Source organism: Pseudophryne corroboree, chromosome 11, assembly GCF_028390025.1.
Source record: "Pseudophryne corroboree isolate aPseCor3 chromosome 11, aPseCor3.hap2, whole genome shotgun sequence".
NCBI lineage: Eukaryota > Metazoa > Chordata > Amphibia > Anura > Myobatrachidae > Pseudophryne > Pseudophryne corroboree.
The window spans coordinates 200348765-200373774 of NC_086454.1; the positions used below are offsets into that span (position 1 = coordinate 200348765).

The window sequence follows — 25010 nt, forward strand, 5'->3', positions numbered from 1 at the left end:
GGCGGCTTTATCGTATAAAAGCCCATATCTGATTTTCCATTCGGACAGGGCAGAACTGCGGACGCGTCCTCACTTTCTGCCTAAGGTGGTTTCAGCGTTTCACCTGAACCAGCCTATTGTGGTGCCTGCGGCTACTAGCGATTTGGAGGATTCCAAGTTGCTGGACGTTGTCAGAGCATTGAAAATATATATTTCAAGGACGGCTGGAGTCAGAAAATCTGACTCGCTGTTTATACTGTATGCACCCAACAAGCTGGGTGCTCCTGCTTCTAAGCAGACGATTGCTCGTTGGATTTGTAGCACAATTCAACTTGCACATTCTGTGGCAGGCCTGCCACAGCCTAAATCTGTCAAGGCCCATTCCACAAGGAAGGTGGGCTCATCTTGGGCGGCTGCCCGAGGGGTCTCGGCATTACAACTCTGCCGAGCAGCTACGTGGTCAGGGGAGAACACGTTTGTAAAATTCTACAAATTTGATACCCTGGCTAAGGAGGACCTGGAGTTCTCTCATTCGGTGCTGCAGAGTCATCCGCACTCTCCCGCCCGTTTGGGAGCTTTGGTATAATCCCCATGGTCCTGACGGAGTCCCAGCATCCACTAGGACGTCAGAGAAAATAAGATTTTACTTACCGATAAATCTATTTCTCGTAGTCCGTAGTGGATGCTGGGCGCCCATCCCAAGTGCGGATTGTCTGCAATACTTGTACATAGTTATTGTTACAAAAAAATCGGGTTGTTATTGTTGTGAGCCGTCTGTTCAGAGGCTCCTACGTTTGTCATACTGTTAACTGGGTTCAGATCACAAGTTGTACGGTGTGATTGGTGTGGCTGGTATGAGTCTTACCCGGGATTCAAAATCCTTCCTTATTGTGTACGCTCGTCCGGGCACAGTATCCTAACTGAGGCTTGGAGGAGGGTCATAGGGGGAGGAGCCAGTACACACCACCTAGTGGTCAAACTTTTAAATTTTGTGCCCTGTCTCCTGCGGAGCCGCTATTCCCCATGGTCCTGACGGAGTCCCAGCATCCACTACGGACTACGAGAAATAGATTTATCGGTAAGTAAAATCTTATTTTTCCCCCCATCAGATGAGTTAAATGAAGTGTGTGAAGAAGCGTGGGCTTCCCCTGATAAAAAACTAGTGATTTCTAAAAAGTTACTAATGGCGTACCCTTTCCAGCCAGAGGACAGGGTACGTTGGGAGACATCCCCGAGGGTGGATAAAGCGCTCACACGCTTGTCAAAAAAGGTGGCACTACCGTCTCAGGATACAGCCGCCTTAAAGGAGCCTGCGGATAGAAAGCAGGAGGCTATCCTGAAGTCTGTATATACACACTCAGGTACTATACTGAGACCTGCTATTGCTTCAGCATGGATGTGCAGTGCTGCAGCAGCGTGGTCTAATTCCCTGTCTGATAACATTGATTCCCTTGACAGGGACACTATATTGCTAACCATAGAGCATATTAAAGACGTAGTCTTATATATGAGAGATGCACAGAGGGATATTTGCCGGCTGGCATCTAGAATAAATGCAATGTCCATTTCTGCCAGGAGAGTATTATGGACTCGGCAGTGGACAGGTGATGCGGATTCTAAAAGGCACATGGAGGTTTTGCCTTACAAGGGTGAGGAATTGTTTGGGGATGGTCTCTCGGACCTCGTTTCCACAGCGACAGCTGGGAAGTCGACATTTTTACCTCCGGTTCCCTCACAGCCTAAGAAAGCACCGTATTATCAGGTACAGTCCTTTCGGCCCCAGAAAGGCAAGCGGGTTAAAGGCGCGTCCTTTCTGCCCAGAGGCAGGGGTAGAGGGAAAAAGCTGCACCATACAGCCAGTCCCCAAGAACAAAAATCCTCCCCTGCTTCCACTAAATCCACCGCATGACGCTGGGGCTCCACTGGTGGAGCCAGGTGCGGTGGGGGCCCGTCTCCTGAACTTCAGCGACCGGTGGGTCCGCTCACAGGTGGATCCCTGGGTTCTACAAGTGGTATCTCAGGGATACAAGCTGGAATTCGAGACGTCTCCCCCTCGCCGTTACCTCAAATCAGCCTTGCCAGCCACTCCCCCGGACAGGGAGGTAGTGCTGGCGGCAATTCACAAGCTGTACCTCCAGCAGGTGATAATAAAAGTTCCCCTCTTTCAACAGGGACGGGGTTACTATTCCACAATGTTTGTGGTACCGAAACCAGACGGTTCGGTGAGACCCATTCTAAATTTGAAATCCTTGAACACTTATATAAGGAGGTTCAAGTTCAAAATGGAATCGCTCAGGGCGGTTATTGCAAGCCTGGAAGAAGGGGATTACATGGTATCACTGGACATCAAGGATGCTTACCTGCATGTCCCCATTTACCCACCTCACCAAGTGTACCTCCGTTTTGTGGTACAAGACTGCCATTACCAATTCCAGACGTTGCCGTTTGGTCTGTCCACGTCACCGAGGGTATTTACCAAAGTAATGGCCGAAATGATGATACTCCTTCGAAAGAAGGGAGTTATAATTATCCCATACTTGGACGATCTCCTTATAAAGGCGAGGTCCAGGGAGCAGTTGTTGGTCAGAGTAGCACTATCTCAGGAAGTGCTACAACAGCACGGCTGGATTCTGAATATTCCAAAGTTGCAGCTGGTTCCTACGACGCGTCTGCTGTTCCTGGGTATGATTCTGGACACAGAACAGAAGAAGGTGTTTCTCCCGGAGGAGAAGGCCAAGGAGTTGTCATCTCTGGTCAGAGACCTCCTGAAACCAAAACAGGTGTCGGTGCATCACTGCACGCGAGTCCTGGGAAAGATGGTAGCTTCTTACGAGGCAATTCCATTCGGCAGGTTCCATGCAAGGATCTTTCAGTGGGATCTGTTAGACAAGTGGTCCGGATCGCATCTTCAGATGCATCGGCTGATCACCCTGTCCCCGAGGGCCAGGGTGTGTCTGCTGTGGTGGCTGCAGAGTGCTCATCTTCTAGAGGGCCGCAGATTCGGCATACAGGACTGGGTCCTGGTGACCACGGATGCAAGCCTCCGAGGTTGGGGGGCAGTCACTCAGGGAAGAAACTTCCAAGGACAATGGTCGAGTCAGGAGGCTTCCCTACACATAAATATTCTGGAACTAAGGGCCATTTACAATGCCCTAAGTCAGGCAAGACCCCTGCTTCAAAACCAGCCGGTGCTGATTCAGTCAGACAACATCACGGCGGTCGCCCATGTAAACCGACAGGGCGGCACAAGAAGCAGGATGACGATGGCAGAAGCCACAAGGATTCTCCGATGGGCGGAAAATCACGTGATAGCACTGTCAGCAGTGTTCATTCCGGGAGTGGACAACTGGGAAGCAGACTTCCTCAGCAGGCACGACCTCCACCCGGGAGAGTGGGGACTTCATCCAGAAGTCTTCCAACTGATTGTAAACCGTTGGGAAAGGCCACAGGTGGACATGATGGCGTCCCGCCTAAACAAAAAGCTAAAAAGATATTGCGCCAGGTCAAGGGACCCTCAGGCAATAGCTGTGGACGCTCTAGTGACACCGTGGGTGTACCAGTCGGTTTATGTGTTCCCTCCTCTTCCTCTCATACCAAAGGTGCTGAGGATAATAAGAAAGAGAGGAGTAAGAACTATACTCATCGTTCCGGATTGGCCAAGAAGGACTTGGTACCCGGAACTGCAAGAAATGATCTCAGAGGACCCTTGGCCTCTGCCTCTCAGACAGGACCTGCTACAGCAGGGGCCCTGTCTGTTCCAAGACTTACTTCGGCTGCGTTTGACGGCATGGCGGTTGAACGCCGGATCCTGATGGAAAAGGGCATTCCGGTTGAAGTCATTCCTACGCTGATAAAAGCTAGGAAAGATGTGACAGCAAAGCATTATCACCGCATATGGCGAAAATATGTTGCTTGGTGTGAGGCTATCAAGGCCCCCACAGAAGAATTTCAGCTGGGTCGATTTCTGCACTTCCTGTGTGACTATGGGCCTAAAATTGGGTTCCATTAAAGTCCAGATTTTGGCCCTGTCTATTTTCTTTCAAAAAGAACTGGCTGCACTGCCTGAAGTTCAGACGTTTGTTAAGGGAGTGCTGCACATTCAGCCCCCTTTTGTGCCCCCAGTGGCACCTTGGGATCTCAACGTTGTGTTGGATTTCCTAAAATCACATTGGTTTGAGCCACTTCAGACCGTGGAATTAAAATATCTCACATGGAAAGTGGTATTGCTTTTGGCCTTGGCTTCGGCTAGGCGGGTGTCAGAATTGGCGGCTTTGTCCTGTAAAAGCCCCTATCTGATCTTCCATATGGACAGAGCAGAATTGAGGACGCGTCCCCAATTCCTCCCTAAGGTGGTATCAGCGTTTCATTTGAACCAACCTATTGTGGTGCCTGCGGCTACTCGGGACTTGGAGGCCTCCAAGTTGCTGGACGTAGTCCGGGCCCTGAAAATCTATGTTTCCAGGACGGCTAGAGTCAGAAAGACTGACTCGCTGTTTATCCTGCATGCACCCAACAAGCTGGGTGCTCCTGCTTCTAAGCAGACTATTGCTCGCTGGATCTGCTCCACGATTCAACTTGCACATTCTGCGGCTGGACTGCTGCATCCTAAATCAGTAAAGGCCCATTCCACGAGGAAGGTGGGCTCTACTTGGGCGGCTGCCCGAGGGGTCTCTGCTTTACAACTTTGCCGAGCTGCTACCTGGTCGGGATTAAACACGTTTGCAAAATTCTACAAGTTTGATACCCTGGCTGAGGAGGACCTTGAGTTTGCTCATTCGGTGCTGCAGAGTCATCCGCACTCTCCCGCCCGTTTGGGAGCTTTGGTATAATCCCCATGGTCCTTACGGAGTTCCCAGCATCCACTAGGACGTCAGAGAAAATAAGAATTTACTCACCGGTAATTCTATTTCTCGTAGTCCGTAGTGGATGCTGGGCGCCCATCCCAAGTGCGGATTGTCTGCAATACTTGTATATAGTTATTGCCTAACTAAAGGGTTATTGTTCTGAGCCATCTGTTCAGTGAGGCTCAGTTGTTATTCATACTGTTAACTGGGTATAGTTATCACGAGTTGTACGGTGTGATTGGTGTGGCTGGTATGAGTCTTACCCGGGATTCCAAATCCTTTCCTTGTTGTGTCAGCTCTTCCGGGCACAGTTTCCCTAACTGAGGTCTGGAGGAGGGGCATAGAGGGAGGAGCCAGTGCACACCAGTAGTCCTAATTCTTTTCTTAGAGTGCCCAGTCTCCTGCGGAGCCCGTCTATTCCCCATGGTCCTTACGGAGTTCCCAGCATCCACTACGGACTACGAGAAATAGAATTACCGGTGAGTAAATTTTTATTTTTTGCACATCAGCGATCAGGCCTGAACTGCTCATGCACCGGCACCGCAGTGCATGAGCAGCTGTGTGCGAATACTTGCTAATTGTGCAGCAACCGCATCAACCATCGATGTTACTACTGCCATTATAGTGACTTGCAGCTCTATACCTGCCCAAAATCTGAATTGACTTTTTCTGTACTTTTTGCTTGACTATCTGCAGATGTGCGTATGCTCTGCCCAGGACCCAGGTACATACTCCCACTACACCCAGATTTGTAAACTTGTGGAGGCTTTCCACAGACAATCCTCCGCCACGCCTTTTTTACTTTGTTTAGTGGAGGGGTTGTTTTTCTGTGCAAGTTTGCAGAATAATTTAACGGAGGCAATTTTCCCTCTATTCCGAACGCAAATATAGTGGCGGACATGCGCTGTACGAATTTTGCGCTTGCGCAGTGTATCGATTATCGGCACTGCAAATACATTTGCATTTTCGTTCAACCTTAAAATAGGCTCTAAGTTTGCTGTACTTCTTCCCGGGCCTCCCCATTGCTTTAATAGGCAGCCTCCCCCACCACTAATCCTACCCCCTGTGAGATTTGTGATTTCACGGACTGGGTGTACTGCAAGGATGGTGTTGGCTTGCACTTCACTTGGATTCACCATTGCTGTTTTAGAATACCATCTGAGTTATGATCACTAACCAGTTTGGATGTCATCGCTCCTGCCATCTCCACTCAGCCTCTGGTGACCTACAGTATGTGGCCTCCTTGACGGTAGCAACTGTTGCTGCACAGTCTGTGAACATGGGGTACAAGTATTCTGGCTCTGTGTCCAGCAGAGGCAAATAACAGATACTGTACATCACTTCTCCGAGCTGACGGATAACCATAAGAGTGCCCATGCAACACAATTGCTAAATATTATCTTTGAGAAAGACGTATATTAATGTGAAACGCATCAAAACACTGAAAGGCTCTAACTATCCTTTAGAATGTTATCTCTCACAAGCAGGGCCCTCTCCCCTCGTGTGCTTTTACTTTTCTTACTTAGACTATCTTCTACACTCCATACTCACTATAACAGCACTTAACCCTCGGTTTTCATCACCCTGATACTTATTTCAGTGTCTGATGATGCAGAAATGTTGATATACCATGTACAGTTCTTTGTCCTATATTGTTTTGCACTGTAAGTCAATGTTTCCTTGTATTGTTCTTTTGTTTATATACCTTGTTAGGCGCTGGCTGCAGAACCCTTGTGGCGCCATATAAATAAAAGATAATGATAATTATAAAAAGAGAGTGACATTAGGTTTTCACAACTTCCTAAGTGATTGTATCATGTACAAGAGGCCATGCACACAGGTTTTGGTGACACGCAACGGGACTTTTGCACACTGATGTCATTTCTGCTCTGATATTATACATCTAGGGTACAGTTTCTATTTATCTATCTCATACCTCCCAACTGTCCTGTATTCAGCGGGACAGTTCCATTTTCCTAGGACTGTCCTGCTGTCCCATCCGTGGACCGCAGTGTTCCACGGTGAGGGAAGCACACACCGCTGCTCTGAATATGTGGCATAGCAGAGCAGTGGGTGACTAGATGCCGTGTACATGTGCACGACATCTCTTCGGAGAGTTTCTGGGCACGCCCCCATAGTGACGGGAACGGGATGCCATGAAGCTCCACCCCTTTTCCCCTAGGCTTCGCCCACTTCATGGTCCACCAATGTTGGGAGGTACGTTTGTCTATGTATGTATGTATATATGTATCTATCTATCTGATTATTTTATATCTTTTGGTTAGAGATAATTGGCAGAATGTAATGGAGTCATGCCTTGTAAGTGACTGCCCTTTTATAAAAATGTCTGAGATTGGCTGGCATCCTGCACTTCCGGCGATCTCGGAGTCCATTATATCCCACCGAATGTTTATTATATTTTAGCCATCAGACATCTGTTTGCTCATTCAATTTTCTCTATCGTCCTAAGTGGATGCTGGGGTTCCTGAAAGGACCATGGGGAATAGCGGCTCCGCAGGAGACAGGGCACAAAAGTAAAGCTTTTACAGGTCAGGTGGTGTGTACTGGCTCCTCCCCCTATGACCCTCCTCCAGACTCCAGTTAGATTTTTGTGCCCGGCCGAGAAGGGTGCAATTCTAGGTGGCTCTCATAAAGAGCTGCTTAGAGAGTTTAGCTTAGGTTTTTTATTTTACAGTGATTCCTGCTGGCAACAGGATCACTGCAACGAGGGACAGAGGGGAGAAGAAGTGAACTCACCTGCGTGCAGGATGGATTGGCTTCTTGGCTACTGGACATGAAGCTCCAGAGGGACGATCACAGGTACAGCCTGGATGGTCACCGGAGCCACGCCGCCGGCCCCCTCACAGATGCTGAAGCAAGAAGAGGTCCAGAATCGGCGGCTGAAGACTCCTGCAGTCTTCTTAAGGTAGCGCACAGCACTGCAGCTGTGCGCCATTTTCCTCTCAGCACACTTCACACGGCAGTCACTGAGGGTGCAGGGCGCTGGGGGGGGGGGCGCCCTGGGAGGCAAATGAAAACCTTTAAAAAGGCTAAAAATACCTCACATATAGCCCCAGAGGCTATATGGAGATATTTACCCCTGCCTAAATGTACTAAATAACGGGAGACGAGCCCGCCGAAAAAGGGGCGGGGCCTATCTCCTCAGCACACGGCGCCATTTTCTGTCACAGCTCCGCTGGTCAGGAAGGCTCCCAGGTCTCTCCCCTGCACTGCACTACAGAAACAGGGTATAACAGAGAGGGGGGGCAAAATAAATGGCAATATATTAATATAAAAGCAGCTATAAGGGAGCACTTAATCATAAGGCTATCCCTGTCATATATAGCGCTTTTTGGTGTGTGCTGGCAGACTCTCCCTCTGTCTCCCCAAAGGGCTAGTGGGTCCTGTCTTCGTATAGAGCATTCCCTGTGTGTCTGCTGTGTGTCGGTACGTGTGTGTCGACATGTATGAGGACGTTATTGGTGTGGAGGCGGAGCAATTGCCAAATATGAGGATGTCACCTCCTAGGGGGTCGACACCAGAATGGATGCCTTTATTTGTGGAATTACGGGATAGCGTCAACTCGCTTAAGCAGTCGTTTGCCGACATGAGGCGGCCGGACACTCAATTAGTGCCTGTCCAGGCGCCTCAAACACCGTCAGGGGCTGTAAAACGCCCCTTGCCTCAGTCGGTCGACACAGACCCAGACACAGGCACTGATTCCGGTGGTGAAGGTGACGAATCAACCGTATTTTCCAGTAGGGCCACACGTTATATGATTTTGGCAATAAAGGAGATGTTACATTTAGCTGATACTACAGGTACCACTAAACAGGGTATTATGTGGGGTGTGAAAAAACTACCAGTAGTTTTTACCGAATCAGAAGAATTAAATGACGTGTGTGATGAAGCGTGGGGTGCCCCGATAAAAAACTGCTAATTTCAAAGAAGTTATTGGCTTTATACCCTTTCCCGCCAGAGGTTAGGGAGCGCTGGGAAACACCTCCTAGGGTGGACAAAGCGCTAACACGCTTATCAAAACAAGTGGCGTTACCCTCTCCTGAGACGGCCGCACTTAAAGATCCATCAGATAGGAGGATGGAAAATATCCAAAAAGGTATATACACACATGCAGGTGTTATACTACGACCAGCTATTGCGACTGCCTGGATGTGCAGTGCTGGGGTAGTTTGGTCAGAGTCCCTGATCGAAAATATTGATACCCTGGACAGGGACAATATTTTACTGTCGTTAGAACAAATAAAGGATGCATTTCTTTATATGCGTGATGCACAGAGAGATATCTGCACACTGGCATCACGGGTAAGTGCTATGTCCATTTCGGCCAGAAGAGCTTTATGGACACGACAGTGGACAGGCGATGCGTAGAGGAGTTATTTGGGGTCGGTCTATCGGATTTGGTGGCCACGGCTACGGCCGGGAAATCCACCTTTCTACCTCAAGTCACTCCCCAACAGAAAAAGGCACCGACCTTTCAACCGCAGCCCTTTCGTTCCTTTAAAAATAAGAGAGCAAAGGGCTATTCATATCTGCCACGAGGCAGAGGACGAGGGAAGAGACAGCAACAGGCAGCTCCTTCCCAGGAACAGAAGCCCTCCCCGGCTTCTACAAAAGCCTCAGCATGACGCTGGGGCTTCGCAAGCGGACTCGGGGGCGGTAGGCGGTCGTCTCAAGAATTACAGCGCGCAGTGGGCTCACTCGCAGGTAAATCCCTGGATCCTGCAGATAATATCTCAGGGGTACAGGTTGAAATTAGAGACAGAGCCACCTCGCCGTTTCCTGAAGTCTGCTTTACCAACGTCCCCCTCAGAAAGGGAGACGGTTTTGGAAGCCATTCACAAGCTGTATTCTCAGCAGGTGATAGTCAAGGTACCTCTTCTACAACAAGGGAAGGGGTATTATTCCACTCTTTTTGTGGTACCGAAGCCGGATGGCTCGGTAAGGCCTATTCTAAATCTGAAGTCCTTGAACCTGTACATAAAGAAGTTCAAGTTCAAGATGGAGTCACTCAGAGCAGTGATAGCGAACCTGGAAGAAGGGGACTTTATGGTATCCTTGGACATCAAGGATGCGTATCTCCACGTTCCAATTACCCCTCACACCAGGGGTACCTCAGGTTCGTTGTACAAAACTGTCACTATCAGTTTCAGACGCTGCCGTTTGGTTTGTCCACGGCACCTCGGGTCTTTACAAAGGTAATGGCCGAGATAATATTTCTTCTTCGAAGAAAAGGCGTATTAATTATCCCATACTTGGACGATCTCCTAATAAGGGCAAGGTCCAGAGAACAGCTAGAGATGGGTTTAGCACTATCTCAAGAGGTGCTAAAGCAGCACGGATGGATTCTGAATATTCCAAAATCCCAATTAATGCCGACAACTCGTCTGCTGTTCCTGGGGATGATTCTGGACACAGTTCAGAAAAAGGTTTTTCTTCCCGAAGAAAAAGCCAAGGAGTTATCTGACCTGGTCAGGAACCTCCTAAAACCAGGAAAGGTGTCTGTACATCAATGCACAAGAGTCCTGGGAAAAAATGGTAGCTTCTTACGAAGCAATCCCTTTCGGCAGATTCCATGCAAAGGGATCTGTTGGACAAATGGTCAGGGTCGCATCTTCAGATGCACCTGCGGATAACCCTGTCGCCGAGGACAAGGGTATCCCTTCTGTGGTGGTTGCAGGAGGCTCATCTATTGGAGGGCCGCAGATTCGGCATGCAGGATTGGATCCTGGTGACCACGGATGCCAGCCTGAGAGGCTGGGGAGCAGTCACACAGGGAAGAAATTTCCAGGGAGTGTGGTCGAGCCTGAAAAAGTCTCTTCACATAAGCATTCTGGAACTAAGAGCAATCTACAATGCTCTAAGCCAGGCGGAACCTCTGCTTCAAGGAAGACCGGTGTTGATCCAGTCGGACAACATCACGGCAGTCGCCCATGTAAACAGACAGGGCGGCACAAGAAGCAGGAGGGCAATGGCAGAAGCTGCCAGGATCCTTCGCTGGGCGGAGAATCACGTGATAGCACTGTCAGCAGTATTCATCCCGGGCGTGGACAACTGGGAAGCAGACTTCCTCAGCAGACACGACCTTCACCCGGGAGAGTGGGGACTTCATCCAGAAGTTTTCCACATGCTATTAAACCGTTGGGTAAAACCAATGGTGGACATGATGGCGTCTCGCCTCAACAAAACACTGGACAGGTATTGCGCCAGGTCAAGAGATCCGCAGGCAATAGCTGTGGACGCACTGGTAACACCTTGGGTGTACCAGTCGGTATATGTGTTTCCTCCTCTGCCTCTCATACCAAAGGTATTGAGGATTATACGGCAAAGAGGAGTAAGACTAGTGGCTCCGGATTGGCCAAGAAGGACTTGGTACCCGGAACTTCAAGAGATGGTCACGGACGATCCGTGGCCTCTACTTCTGAGAAGGGACCTGCTTCAGCAGGGTCCTTGTCTTTTTCAAGACTTACCGCGGCTGCGTTTGACGGCATGGCGTTTGAATGCCAGATCCTAAAAGGAAAAGGCATTCCAGAAGAAGTCATTCCTACCTTGATAAAGGCAAGGAAGGAAGTCACCGCGAAGCATTATCGCCGTATTTGGCGAAAATATGTTGCGTGGTGCGAGCAGCGGAGTGCTCCGATGGAGGAATTTCAACTGGGTCGTTTTCCTACATTTCCTGCAATCAGGATTGTCTATGGGTCTCAAATTGGGATCTATTAAGGTTCAAATTTCGGCCCTATCAATATTCTTCCAAAAAGAATTGGCCTCAGTCCCTGAGGTCCAGATTTTTATCAAAGGAGTACTGCATATACAGCCTCCTGTGGTGCCTAAGGTGGCACCGTGGGATCTAAATGTAGTTTTAGATTTCCTCAAATCCAATTGGTTTGAACCACTAAAGAATGTGGATTTGAAATATCTCACATGGAAAGTGACTATGTTACTGGCCCTGGCTTCGGCCGGGAGAGTATCTGAACTGGCGGCTTTGTTTTATAAAAGCCCTTATTTAATTTTCCATTCGACATAGGGCAGAGCTGCGGACGCGTCCGCATTTTCTCCCTAAGGTGGTATCAGCGTTTCACCTGAACCAGCCTATTGTAGTGCCTGCGGCTACAGACGACTTGAAGGACTCCAAGTTGTTGGACGTTGTCAGAGCCTTAAAAATATACATTTAAAGGACGGCTGGAGTCAGAAAATCTGACTCGCTGTTTATACTGTATGCACCCAACAAGTTGGGTGCACCTGCTTCTAAGCAGTCGATTGCTCGTTGGATTTGTAACAAAATTCAACTTGTACATTCTGTGGCAGGCCTGCCACAGCCTAAATCTGTTAAGGCCCATTCCGCAAGGAAGGTGGGCTCATCTTGGGCGGCTGCCCGAGGGGTCTCGGCATTACAACTCTGCCGAGCAGCTACGTGGTCAGGGGAGAACACGTTTGTAAATTTTTGCAAATTTGATACCCTGGCAAAGGAGGACCTGGAGTTCTCTCATTCGGTGCTGCAGAGTCATCCGCACTCTCCCGCCCGTTTGGGAGCTTTGGTATAATCCCCATGGTCCTTTCAGGAACCCCAGCATCCACTTAGGACGATAGAGAAAATAAGAATTTACTTACCGATAATTCTATTTCTCGGAGTCCGTAGTGGATGCTGGGCGCCCATCCCAAGTGCGGATTATCTGCAATACTTGTACATAGTTATTGTTAACTAATTCGGGTTATTGTTTAGGAAGCCATCTTTCAGAGGCTCCTCTGTTATCATACTGTTAACTGGGTTTAGATCACAAGTTGTACGGTGTGATTGGTGTGGCTGGTATGAGTCTTACCCGGGATTCAAAATCCTCCCTTATTGTGTACGCTCGTCCGGGCACAGTACCTAACTGGAGTCTGGAGGAGGGTCATAGGGGGAGGAGCCAGTACACACCACCTGACCTGTAAAAGCTTTACTTTTGTGCCCTGTCTCCTGCGGAGCCGCTATTCCCCATGGTCCTTTCAGGAACCCCAGCATCCACTACGGACTCCGAGAAATAGAATTATCGGTAAGTAAATTCTTATTATTACACATTAATAATATTTAATTAGTGTTTCACTGTTTTCTTTATACAGTTATATCTGTGTTGTCATATTATACTATATACTTTATTCTTCCATAAAACTTTTTCTTTCATTTGCTGCATCCTCACAATCTGTAACCACCAGTGCATCACCCAAACGTACCAAACTCTAGCTCCTGTAGTACTTACTGCCATCACTTTGGTAATACCAAAAATATGTAACAGCAGAGAAATATTTGCATCCATGCACTGTTACTGTTTAGAATAATAATTAACTCACTTATTTTGTAAGTGTACACTTGCTTTCTTACTGTCATATCCACAGACAGCTCACCGTGGAGTAGCGAGCACAGGCATGAAAAAAACACTATTATTTCAAAGCACTGAGTTAATGTTCGGCCGTGCTATTAATGACAGCCTCAGGCTCCAGACTGAGACCATAAGTTGTCACATCCTCCACTCTCACATCCATTCCTTCCTCATCAATGTGTTCCCAGACCCTGTATTGAAAAATGTCAAAGCTGCCATTCATTAAATGTAAGCAGCAGAGCGGCCACTGTGCTACAACAGTAGGGAAAGAAACTGTCCGATGACTTGTACTGCAGTGGTGCCAACATTGGTGCACCACAGTCATATCAGCATGTCCTAAATGCAATTGTAAAAACATACTACAGCAGTGTCAAGATGTGGAGAGCTTGGTAGGGCTGAAATGAAATTCTGTACCTGCTTATGCCACTTTTATGCCATCCTGTATTGCCTTGGCATATCTGAATAAGGTGCCCCTGCATTAAATTAAAATGGAAGGAAATGAAATTTCTGCATCAGCAAAAGAAAGTCATAGTTATGTTATGGCTGCTTGAGAATGGATATATACAGTAGGGAGTGGTACAGATGTAGCCATGCTCATCTTACTTCAAAGCAGCATGGTGTGCCAGGCTGCAACTATTCACTGCCGGCCATCACTACATTAATTCCATTAGGAATAATAGTCGCAGCCTGGCATGCCATGCAGGAAGCTCTGCTGCAGCATGCTGCATCGCAGCAAAGATGAGCATGGCTACATCTGTAGTTGACCTTGGGAATACACTTCCACCAGGGAATCTCCCATTTGTTATTATGGGTGCACCAGCTTTTGTGCCCTAAAAGAAGGTTTCTGTATCTGGTATTTTATATTCACAGTTTGGTCCAGGACAACTATTCAGAATGCCAAGTGACTGGCCCTTTATAAATCAATAGGTGCACAGACAGCCCTGTGATGCGTGACATGTTAATGATGCTGGATGATGAGAAATATGTGGCTATATTGCATAGCAAAGACTTTTACTAGAAAGCAGTTGTACAGTACGTTGACCAGTTACTAAAACTCAACAGCCATGTTACAAATATGTGATTATATTTAAATAACGGTTTCAAGACATGTCACCATGGTGTGTCTTCCCTTAAGCACTAACACCTCCCTGGCTTTACTTATGCAGGCTCCCCACCTGGAGCAGAATTATGAGACACAAGGTGAAGTGCAGCAAAATTTCACAGCAATTGAGTGTCTCATCAGGACAAGCTGTTACACACAGGTGCAATGTCTGGGCAGTACAATGATCGAGTTCTGCTTTTGTATTTCCACACTATTTGTAAATGTTAGAAAAGGAGTATGCTACCGCACAGTCTCCAACATGTCTCCTTCAGGGATGATTCTTCATTTCCTTACAAAGATGGCTGATACTACTACTACTGCGCATGTTACTGTGTATGAGTGACAGTGGGAGACAGACATCCCCTTCTTAGCTCCAAGAGACCTGCAGTCATTTACCTTGCGATACCCACTGGCTGTTGATATGTTTGAATCCTGCTCCGCTTCATGCCCACCAACCAGTGAAACGGAGTACGGCTACCATGACTTTTTCAGTAAAGTCACGCTACCTGGTTAAGTCAACTGGAGTTGTACTTGGGTCAGGTATAAGTACGCTGATGTGTACATTTAACTCTGCTAACCCACCAACCGTAAATTCCGTAATAATAGTACTATAAGAAGAACATACTGCAGAGAAGCAAGAAGAGCAGGACACTCTTGAGAGATGTATTATAGTCCATGTGTTGGTTTTACAGGAAGCTCAGCATTATTGTACAGTACTATGCTGCGCTCGCACTATCCCTTCAGCCATGCAGCATTATTGCACAGTACTATGCTACACACACAGTATCCCTTCAGCCATGCAGCATTATTGCACAGTACTGCTCTGCCATCACAGTAACCTTGCAGCCATGCAGCAATAGCACAATACTACTGTGTACTGACAGTAATCTTGTAGCCATGCAACATTATTGCATAATACTATGTTGCACTTGCAGTAACGTTAAAAAAACACAAACACATCATCAGGATATACTGCATAGTCTATCAACCTGAACTGGTCCTTATTTATAGAAGCGTAATCTATCACTCCTCTATGAGCTGGTCACTAGGCCCTTGTGGTGCTGTCCCTGGCTAACGCAAGGGATCTACTAAGCACCAGTGGTGCACTGCCAGGTTTAATGACAAGTAGGGGAAAACAAGGCATCTGTAATAGCTGATCACTAGTAATATCAATTACACCAAACTTGTACTGATGTACAAAGCTTATTCTAAACTAGCGTTTCCCAAATGTATTCCTCATGCACACCCTACAGCTCATAGTTTAGCTGTCTACTGACCCATCCAAGTAGAGTCAGTTATATTTGCTTGCTTAAATAAATCCTGAAACAACAGTTGTTTGGGGCGTGAGCACAGAATTTGTAAAACTGTTGTATAATATGGCATATAATGTACTTCACTAAACAGCACGAGAGTCTAATCTTACGTGTGCTCAGGACCAGTATGTCTCCGCTTTCTCATTTATTGTATAGCTCTTTCTAGGATCACTGCTCCCTCGTTTCCACTATTCCTCTGTGGTACACATCCGTGAAAGATGCTGTAATTGTAGGAGTATATTATAGGACCCTGGGTATACTTATTACCCCAGTCACCTGGGAGATGCTGGAAGGTGAAGCCCAGATGGGACAGTCTGGGAGATTAGGCAAATATGGCTCTAGGCACTGTAGAAACCCCAGTCTGTTGCTAGGCAACTGGAACATTTTGTGCCTAAAACTGCAAAGAACCTATCTTTGCGTCCATGGTAATCTTGTTGCTCATAGAACTGGGAACGCAATGTTCTGGGCCTTCCAGACATAACAGTGGATAATAAGTAGCTGACCACTTTTCTTACAATATTAACCTTGACTGTGTGGCATCATTTGTTATTTTCCCTTCGTACAAGTTCATTATGTCAGAATGTATTCCGGAGCAGCTAATCACTCAGAGATTTCTTTGTGGTTTAGAGCTAAAAGAAGAAGATCCGCAGGTGGAGGAGGATGGAGTATTTGATGATCGCTTATAATCAGCACAGTAAGTAATAATATTGATGAGAATACAACGGTTGGAATAGTTAATAAAATGAGTGTGAAAGCAAATTACCGTATTATTAGGACAGTCCACACCTGCAATCTAATTAATAAATAATAAAGAAAATAAACAGAAATATATATACTGAAAAAGTAATATAAATAAAGTGCAAAATAATAAAAACACTCATGAAGATTCTTGGGATTCTGACACTTATGCTTGCTTCTTGCACCTGGATAGGTAGGACAGGGGCGTTCTAACATACTGTAGGTGGAGTACATGCAATTGTGAACAGATCAGTACAAAGACATATACACTTGTCAAGGCTATATTATTTACAGGTGGTCAGAGGCAGGTGTAAATAGTGGATGTTCCCAGCATTAGTGTACTGCTTGTGATCTGCGGTCTGCCAATGCGTCACTCTAGCTCCCATTGTTGTTGCTTGTCTGTATGTTTAGGTAAAACCTTTTTCACTTGTAAAGATAAATAATTGTTTCTGCTGTATGAGGTTTTATTAACCGTATATTGGGGGTTATTCAGATTTGTTAGCAATTGAGCAAAACTATGTTGCACTGCAGGTGGGGCAGATGTAACGTGCAGAGAGATTTAAGTTTGGGTGGTTTATATTGTCTCTGTGCAGGGTAAATACTGGCTGCTTAATTTCTAAACTGCAATTTAGATTTCAATTTGAGCCCACCCCACCCAAATCTAACTCTCTCTGCACGTGTTATATCTGCCCCACCTGCAGTGCAACATGGTTTTGCTCAGTTGCTAACTTTTGTGGTTTGTTAACAAGCCTGGGTAAGGACCCTTTGGTCCGTATTCAGCATCAGTTGCAGTTTTGCTAAAACTGTAACTGTTTGCGATCGCATCCTGGGGGCAAATGCTTGCCAGCGATGCGATCGCAATGCAGTTGTGATCGCATCGTTGAATTAGTGATGCACCCTGCCTGTGCAGCCTGGCTGTGAAGGCAGGTGGAATGTGGCCATGCCTTCTGTGGCAGCAGCCGTATGTGAAGTCACCCGCCCCCGTTTTACCCACACTGCCGGGTAACGCTGCGTTGCTAGCCCCACCTGCCATGCAAACACCTCTGCCTGTCAGTAAGGCAGAGGCGTTCGCTTCACTGAGATGTGATCACATCACAGATGTGATCCTGCGCGTGCACACTATGGCGAGACTGGGGACAATGCGATTGCATCACAGCAGTGTATGCTATTGAAAAATAGGTGCAATTGCAATGTAATGGGGCATACACTACAACGATATGTCTGAGGCTGAAGTCTGATGTAATTTCCCTTAAACTCCCCTGGGACTTTCCCGGTAGTGATTCCATACGATTTGGTACTTTTGTGCTTTTTTGCATAAGATATATCGCAGGCGATTGATGAAGCTGCTATATATCACATGCAATATATCGTACGGCATACAGTTATACCATGAGCTATATCTTCATCTGATTCCATCCAATTCCGATATATCATTAGTGCAGCACCAGCGACCTAGGGGATCCTATCTGACAGCCACGGGGACGCGCATCAGATTGGATACGATCTAAAACACATACGATTGTACACAATTTCATACAATATATCAGACGAATATATCGGAATTGTATGAAATCGTGTAAAATCGTACTAGTGTATGGGGCCCTAGTTTTCATGATGTTTACCTAAATCAGATACATTGGCTACTGTTGCTGACTAGCATACATCTTAAGATAGTTGCCTTGTTGCCTGTACACACAACTGCAGTTTTTTTTAATGGACGCAAATTCCGCCTACAATTTGGGGCGCAGTTTCGGATAACTGCATGCATCGGATTCATGGTATTTAGCAGGTGTGGCAAGAGTAAGTAGAAACGGCACCGCTCGCACTTCCTTATTTAAGGCACTGAGAAACTGTACTATGGGGTCTATTCCTGAAAGGCAGCACAGTGCAACTAAGTCTGCACACTTTCTTGCTGTAACCCTAAGGCATGTGGGCTGTCCTTAAAATAATGGCATCGATTGTAGAGGCGCAACTTCCATTTTGATGTGGATGATGGACAAAAGTACTTATGTGCAGTAACATAACTTATTAAACACCTAAGTGTATGGCAAATGAGCAGCACTGTGGGAGATCTATAAGGGTACAAGTCAAAGTGTAATAGGCAGCACTTTCAGCTGAGTTTTCCGTTTTTACAAACCATGCACGTTTGAGCCACAATATAAAATCTGCAATGATTACACAAACATTCCTGTAGATGGACAGTGAGATAACTCTTAGGGCATGAAACTAGTGAGGTGGATTAAAATAGGCAAAGCAACACTAAATAAAATTTGTTGTGGCATGTAATTTGTAGTGAACCTTACATTTCATTGAATGCTACACAGCAATTAAATTAATGCAGCATATTTCTTTGACGCGTTCCTAATGTGACAGAGAAACAATACTGTCCACTGACTGCTAGGTGTCACTAGGGGTACTTCAGAAGAGAATGCTCGGACAGAAATGCTGTGCTCTGTGACAACAGGGTTAACGCCTCATCCTCTGCTGTCCTAGCGCATAATACAGTGGGTGGTGTTACACAATCTACAGAGCTCCAGCTTTTTGTAGCTAAAGTTAATGCACTGTGTAATTTCTTTCCCTTACAATCTGAAGTAGATTCCTGGTTCCTGTCACATGCTGCATTTGTTCTGCTACAAATGCTGGTGTTTTGCTGGCTTGTGTGACACCACCCATATGATTATGGGACCTGTTAAGCATACTTGCCAACTCTACCGGAAGCTGCGGGAGGCTCCCGTTTTTTGGGGTAGTCCCCCGCACCCCCGGAAGAGTAGGCAGGTCTCCCGATGCGGGCAGGATGGAGATAATCTCCCGTATTCGCAGGTCCGTGGGGTGGGGAAGGGGTTAAAATTACGCAAATCGCGTCATTTTAGCCCCGCCCCCTTCACCGCAGACCCGCGAATCGCTGCGTTTCCCGATTTGGGGGGCAGGGCTTGAGGATGTCAAAGCCCGTCCCCACCCCCTGAAGTCTTCTGCAGCGTCTCCTCTCCGTGCCTCTCCCGGAGAGGATAAATGTAAAGTAGGTAAGTATGCTGTTAAGCAAACGCATTCTGGGGGTAATTCCAAGTTGATCGCAGCAGGAAATTTTTTAGCAATTGGGCAAAACCATGTGCACTGCAGGGGGGGGGGGCAGATATAACATTTGCAGAGAGAGTTAGATTTGGGTGTGGTGTGTTCAATATGCAATCTAATTTGCAGTGTAAAAATAAAGCAGCCAGTATTTACCCTGCACAGAAACAAAATAACCCACCCAAATCTAACTCTCTCTGCAAATGTTATATCTGCCACACCTGCAGTGCACATGGTTTTGCCCAATTGCTAACTTTCTTGCAGCTGCAATCAACTCAGAATTACCCCCTCTGTCCTTAAAACATGCAGACACCGCAGAATTTAGTTTCACCACATATTTAACAAGACTGTAATGGCTGTAATACTGAACTAAGGGGGTTATTCAGGATTGTTAGCAAACCAAAATAGTTTGACTGAACAAAACCATGTTGCACTGCAGGTAGGACAGATGTAACATGTGCAGATAAATGTAAGTTTTGGGGGGTTATAGTGTTTCTGTGCATGGTAAATACTGACTGCTTCATTTTTACACTGCAATTGCAGCATGGTTTTGCCCAATTGCTAACTTTTTAGGTTTGCTAACAACTCTGAATAACCCCCTAAATCTCATGCAGGAGCCGCCACATAGTTTGCTGCAGGACACATGCTGGGGCGGGATCCGTTCAATTTGCCAGGAAGGGGACTCGTACCGCTCACCCCACTGCCGGCATCCTGCCGGGTGGGATTACGTATGTAATCCGCTGGGGCTATTTACCAAGCTCCCTGAAAACGTTGCTTCTCAGAGCTTGTCCCTGCTATCTACCATCAGCCCATTTACCTTTACGGGGACAGCCTAGCTGGAGATGGACTTCTGATCTCCTCCTTGTGGACTGAAGCCATCCCTAATGCCAGATCCGTAACTAGACTTTTTGGTGCCCTGTGCCTGAGAGAGAATTGGCGCACAGAGAAGCCCATGCAATGATGCCCATTCCCACAGTATATTATGCATACTGTGTGTGTGTGTGTATGTATGTATGTATGTATATGTGTATATATATATATATATATATATATATATATATATATAATGTGTGTGTGTGTGTGTGTGTGTAATACACACACATTTATATCTCACTGCAAGAAAATGGATTTGGACACAAATCTTCTTTCTCTTATGTCCTAGTGCATAGGTTCTCAAACTCGGTCCTCAGGACCCCACACAGTGCATGTTTTGCAGGTAACCCAGCAGGTGCACAGGTGTATTAATTACTCACTGACACATTTTAAAAGGTCCACAGGTGGAGCTAATTATTTCACTTGTAATTCTGTGAGGAAACCTGCAAAACATGCACTGTGTGGGGTCCTGAGGACCGAGTTTGAGAACCTGTGTCCTAGTGCATACTGGGGAACTGTACTTTGGTACCATGGGGTATAGATCGGGTCCACTGGAGCCTGGCACTTTAAAACCTTTAGTGTTAGTGTGTGTATGTGTGTGCTGGCTGCTCCCCTCTATGCCCCTCCTACCAGACTCAGTTTAGAAAAATGTGCCCAAGATACCTGGTGCATTTCTCTGGAGCTCCAGAGAGTTTCCTTTATTTTTTATTTTAGTTATTTATTTTCAGGCAGTACTGGTTGGCAACCAGTCTACCTGCTTTGTGGGACTTAGAGGGGGGACCGAACCAACCTCCTGAGGGTTAATGGTTCGTAATCCCAGCTGACAGGACACTGAGGTGCTATTTCACACACCATACTGTGTGTGCCCACACCAGCAGCTAGCTACCACCCTCTAACAGATGCCGAAGTCGCAGGTGCGGTGAGTGTTAACACCGGGGTCCCGGTTAGCGGGTCCCAAGTGCGGTTTGGCGGCATGTCACATGGCGGTCACGGGCCATGAGCTGCGGTGCCCGCCGCGGACTACACTGGCTCAGCAGGGCTTTATGCTCCACAGGGTGCTCACTGTCAGTAAGCATTGTGTGTACTGTGTGTATTACTTCAGCCAGTATAAACAACTTTGTGGGACCGTGCGCCATTAAAGAGGCGAGGCTTCCTGGAGAGCGGGACCAGAGGCGGGAAGGCGCCATTTCCTTTCTGCTGCGGATCACAGGCTGCATGCACGCTTCTCCTCCATGGACCCATGCTGTTACAGACTCTGTACTGGTACCTGGGGGTCATAGTAGCGGGGGAGCACATCAGCGGTAGCGCCGCTGCACACAAGTAAGGTGATACACATACTTTTACACACACTGCGCTGCTGTGTTTTGTGTGCTGGTCTCCGTTTCTCTGTGTCACTCCAGGGGCTCTCTAGGGTCTGTGTGGAGATGTTTTCAGTGGGTTTGCGCTGCATTATCACGGTGTACAATATGTCTGTTGACATGGTTATGTGTACTGCTTGTAACTCTACCCCTTCTTCTGCCGTGGTCCCTCATGTGTGAACAGTTCTCCGTATCTCCACAGGGAGACAGTTCACAGACACCTGACTGGCTAGATACTTTTAAGAACATGATTCACAATGTGAATTCAGAAGGAGAGACAGGTGTTAAAACAGTCTATTGATTGTATGGCTAAAGCAGCAGATACCAGAAAGGCTTCTCAACCCCCTTTATTGGTTTCAGATAAACGCTCACTGCCACAGGTGCTACAGTCAGATTCTGATTCTGATCAGCCTGATTTAGATTATGATGATATGGATGAGAGCAGCTCTCCGTCCCCCGGGGTGGAGGCCCTCATTTATGCTGTAAGAGAGGTTCTTCACATACCCGATCAGGAAGCAGAACCAGATGAGGAGTTGTACTTTAATATTAGACCCAAGACCTTAGCCACATTTCCTGTGTCTAAGGAATTAAACTCCCTGGCGAGGGAGGCATGGGTGAACCCTGACAGAAATTCAAAACTCCTCAGAGGTTTTTATCTACATTTCCCTTCCCACCTGATGACAGGAAGGTATGGGGAAAAAAACCATCAGTCGATACGTCTGTGTTCAATCTAGGAAATTGGTACTGCCGGTGACAGGGGCCATATCCCTAAAAGACCCTGCTGACCATAAAATTGAGACAACTCTCAAGGCAGTATATACGGCAGCGGGCGTAGTGCAGTGCCCCACAATAGTTTGTGGTTGGATTTCTAGGGCAGTAGTCAAGTGGTCTGATAATATTATTAATGAATTAGACACTCTGCCCCAGGATGAGGTGCTGCTGCAACACATACAGGATGCTGCAAATTTTATGAGCGAATATATAAAGGAATTGTGAAAAGATAAATGGCCGCACTACTGCTATGGCAGTTTCGGCATGCAGGGCTCTGTGGTTACGTCAATGGTCAACAAACGCTGATTCCATAAAGGGTGTAGAAAATCTTCCCTTTACAGGTGATGCCTTGTTTGGAGATGAGTTAAATAAATGGATCTCTCAGGCAACGGCGGGTAAGTCTACCTGTCTGCCGTTGGCTGCACCACCTGCTCGACATTCTTACCCAGGACCCTCCTTCCAGTCCTTTCGTGTGGCAAGGTTCAGAGGCAGGGGCTGGGGAGTCTCCACTACTCCCAGAGGATCTCGTGGTAAGTCCCGTAAACCTGCAACTGCTGCATCCCTGGACCAGACTACCGAGTCCCCTGCCACTAAGCCTTCTGCGTGACAGTTGGCCCCAACAGCAGGGTGACTTTCAGGTAGGTGCTCGCCTTCAACACTTCGCCCATGTGTGGGCGATGTCCTGCCGGGATCCTTGGGTGAGGGACCTCATTTCCCAGGGATACCGGCTCGAATTTCAAGCGCTTCCTCCTCACAGATTTTTCAAGTCAGGCTTACCAGTTTTACCCGCAGCAAAAGTTATCCTGCAAGAGGCTATTCAAAAACTTTTGCGGTGGTGGTTCCAGTACCTCCTCCGTTACACAACAGGGGTTTTTACTCCAGTCTTTTTGTCGTTGCAAAACCAGGTGGTACGGTGCGACCCATCTTGAACCTGAAGTCTCTAACCCCGTATCTGCAGGTGTTCAAATTCAAGATGGAATCCCTGCGGGCAGTGGTGTCCAGTCTGGAGGAGGAGGAATTCCTGGTATCTCTGAATGTCAAGGATGCTTACCTACACATTCCCATGTGGCCCCCTCATCAGGCTTATCTCAGGGTCGCCATATTGGACGACAATTTCCAGTTTCAGGCCTTACCTTTTCGGCCTATCCACAGCTCCGAGGGTCTTCACCAAGGTCATGGCATAGATGATGCTGCAACTGCGCATTATGGGAGTCAACTTAATCCCCTACTTGGACGATCTCCTGATAAAAGCTACGTCCAGGGAGTGTCTACTGCACAGCATCGATCTGATGACTCGCCTACTTACGGATCATGAGTGGATACTAAATCTCACCTGGAACCGACCCTGGGAATGATACTGGATACAGTGTCTCAAAAGGTGTTCATTCCGATGGACAAGGCCTTGGCTATCCAGGCTATGGTCTGCTCAGTGCTCTGTCCTCACAAGTTGTCCATACATCTTTGCATCCGCTTACTGGGCAGGATGGTTGCTGCTTACGAGGCAATCCAATATGGCAGATTTCATGCCCGGACATTTCAGGTGGATCTACTGAACAAATGGTCGGGGTCTCACCTTCACATGCATCAGGAAGTGACCTTATCTCCAAAAGCCTGGATTTCTCTTGTGGTGGCTACAAGTTCCTCACCTGATAGAAGGCAAGAATTTCAATATCCACTCGTGGATTCTACTGACAACGGACGCCATCCTCGAGGGTTGGGGGGCTGGGACCCAAGGGTTCCAGTTCCAGGGGATATGGTTAGTGCTGGAATCTGCTCTGCCGATAAACATCTTGGAACACAGGGCAATCTACAATGCTCTTCTGCAAGCTTCCCATCTCCTGAAATATCAGGTGATTCAGGTTCAATCAGGCAACGCCACAGTGGTGGCGTACATAAATCGACAAGGAGAACGAGAAGCAGAGCGGTGATGCGAGAAGTGTCAAAATACTCTTCTGGGCGGAGGCCAATGCAAAGGCCATCTCCGCCATAGTCATTCCAGGAGTGGACAACTGGGAAGCAGACTTCCTCAGCAGACACGACTTCCATCCGCGCGAATGAGGCCTACATCCCCAGGTGTTTCAACAGTGAATTCACCGATGGGGCTGTCCACAGATAGATCTGATGGCTTCTCATCTCAACAAGAAGCTATGCCGTTACTGTTCCAGAACAAGGGATCCGCAGGCTGTAGCAGTGGACGTGCTGACGACACCATGGATTTACCAGTTTGCGTACCTGTTCCCTCCTCTACCGTTAATCCCAAGGGTTCTAAAAAGACTAAGGAGGGAAAGCGTTCAAGCAATTGTGATTGCCCCGTATTGGCCTCAACAGGCGTGGTACTTGGACCTCCTAACCATGGCTCTGGAGGATCCCTGGCCTCTGCCGCTTCAAAAGGATCTTTTTCAGCAAGGTCCGTTCGTCTATCCAGACCTACCACAGCTACGTTTGACAGCTTGGAAGTTGAGAGGGAGATTCTAGCCAGAAAAGGTCTTCCCTCCAGGGTTATTTCCACTATGGTCCAGGCCAGGAAGATGGTTACGTCAAAACATTACCATCGTATCTGGAAAAAGTATGTTACTTGGTGAAAGTAGAAAGGT

General features: G+C 47.3%; 1 protein-coding gene across 6 annotated transcripts in view; it reads left to right on the forward strand.

The window, feature by feature from the left end:
- RASGRP2 (RAS guanyl releasing protein 2) overlaps positions 1-25010 on the forward strand; it is a 432595-nt gene that overhangs the window by 377769 nt on the left and 29816 nt on the right. For all 6 annotated transcript variants that reach the window (XM_063945210.1, XM_063945215.1, XM_063945211.1 and 3 more), the window contains one exon: positions 16238-16304. In XM_063945210.1, the coding sequence (XP_063801280.1) occupies positions 16238-16296 (59 nt within the window). In that variant the 3' untranslated portion in view covers positions 16297-16304. The remainder of the gene's footprint in view (positions 1-16237; positions 16305-25010) is intronic.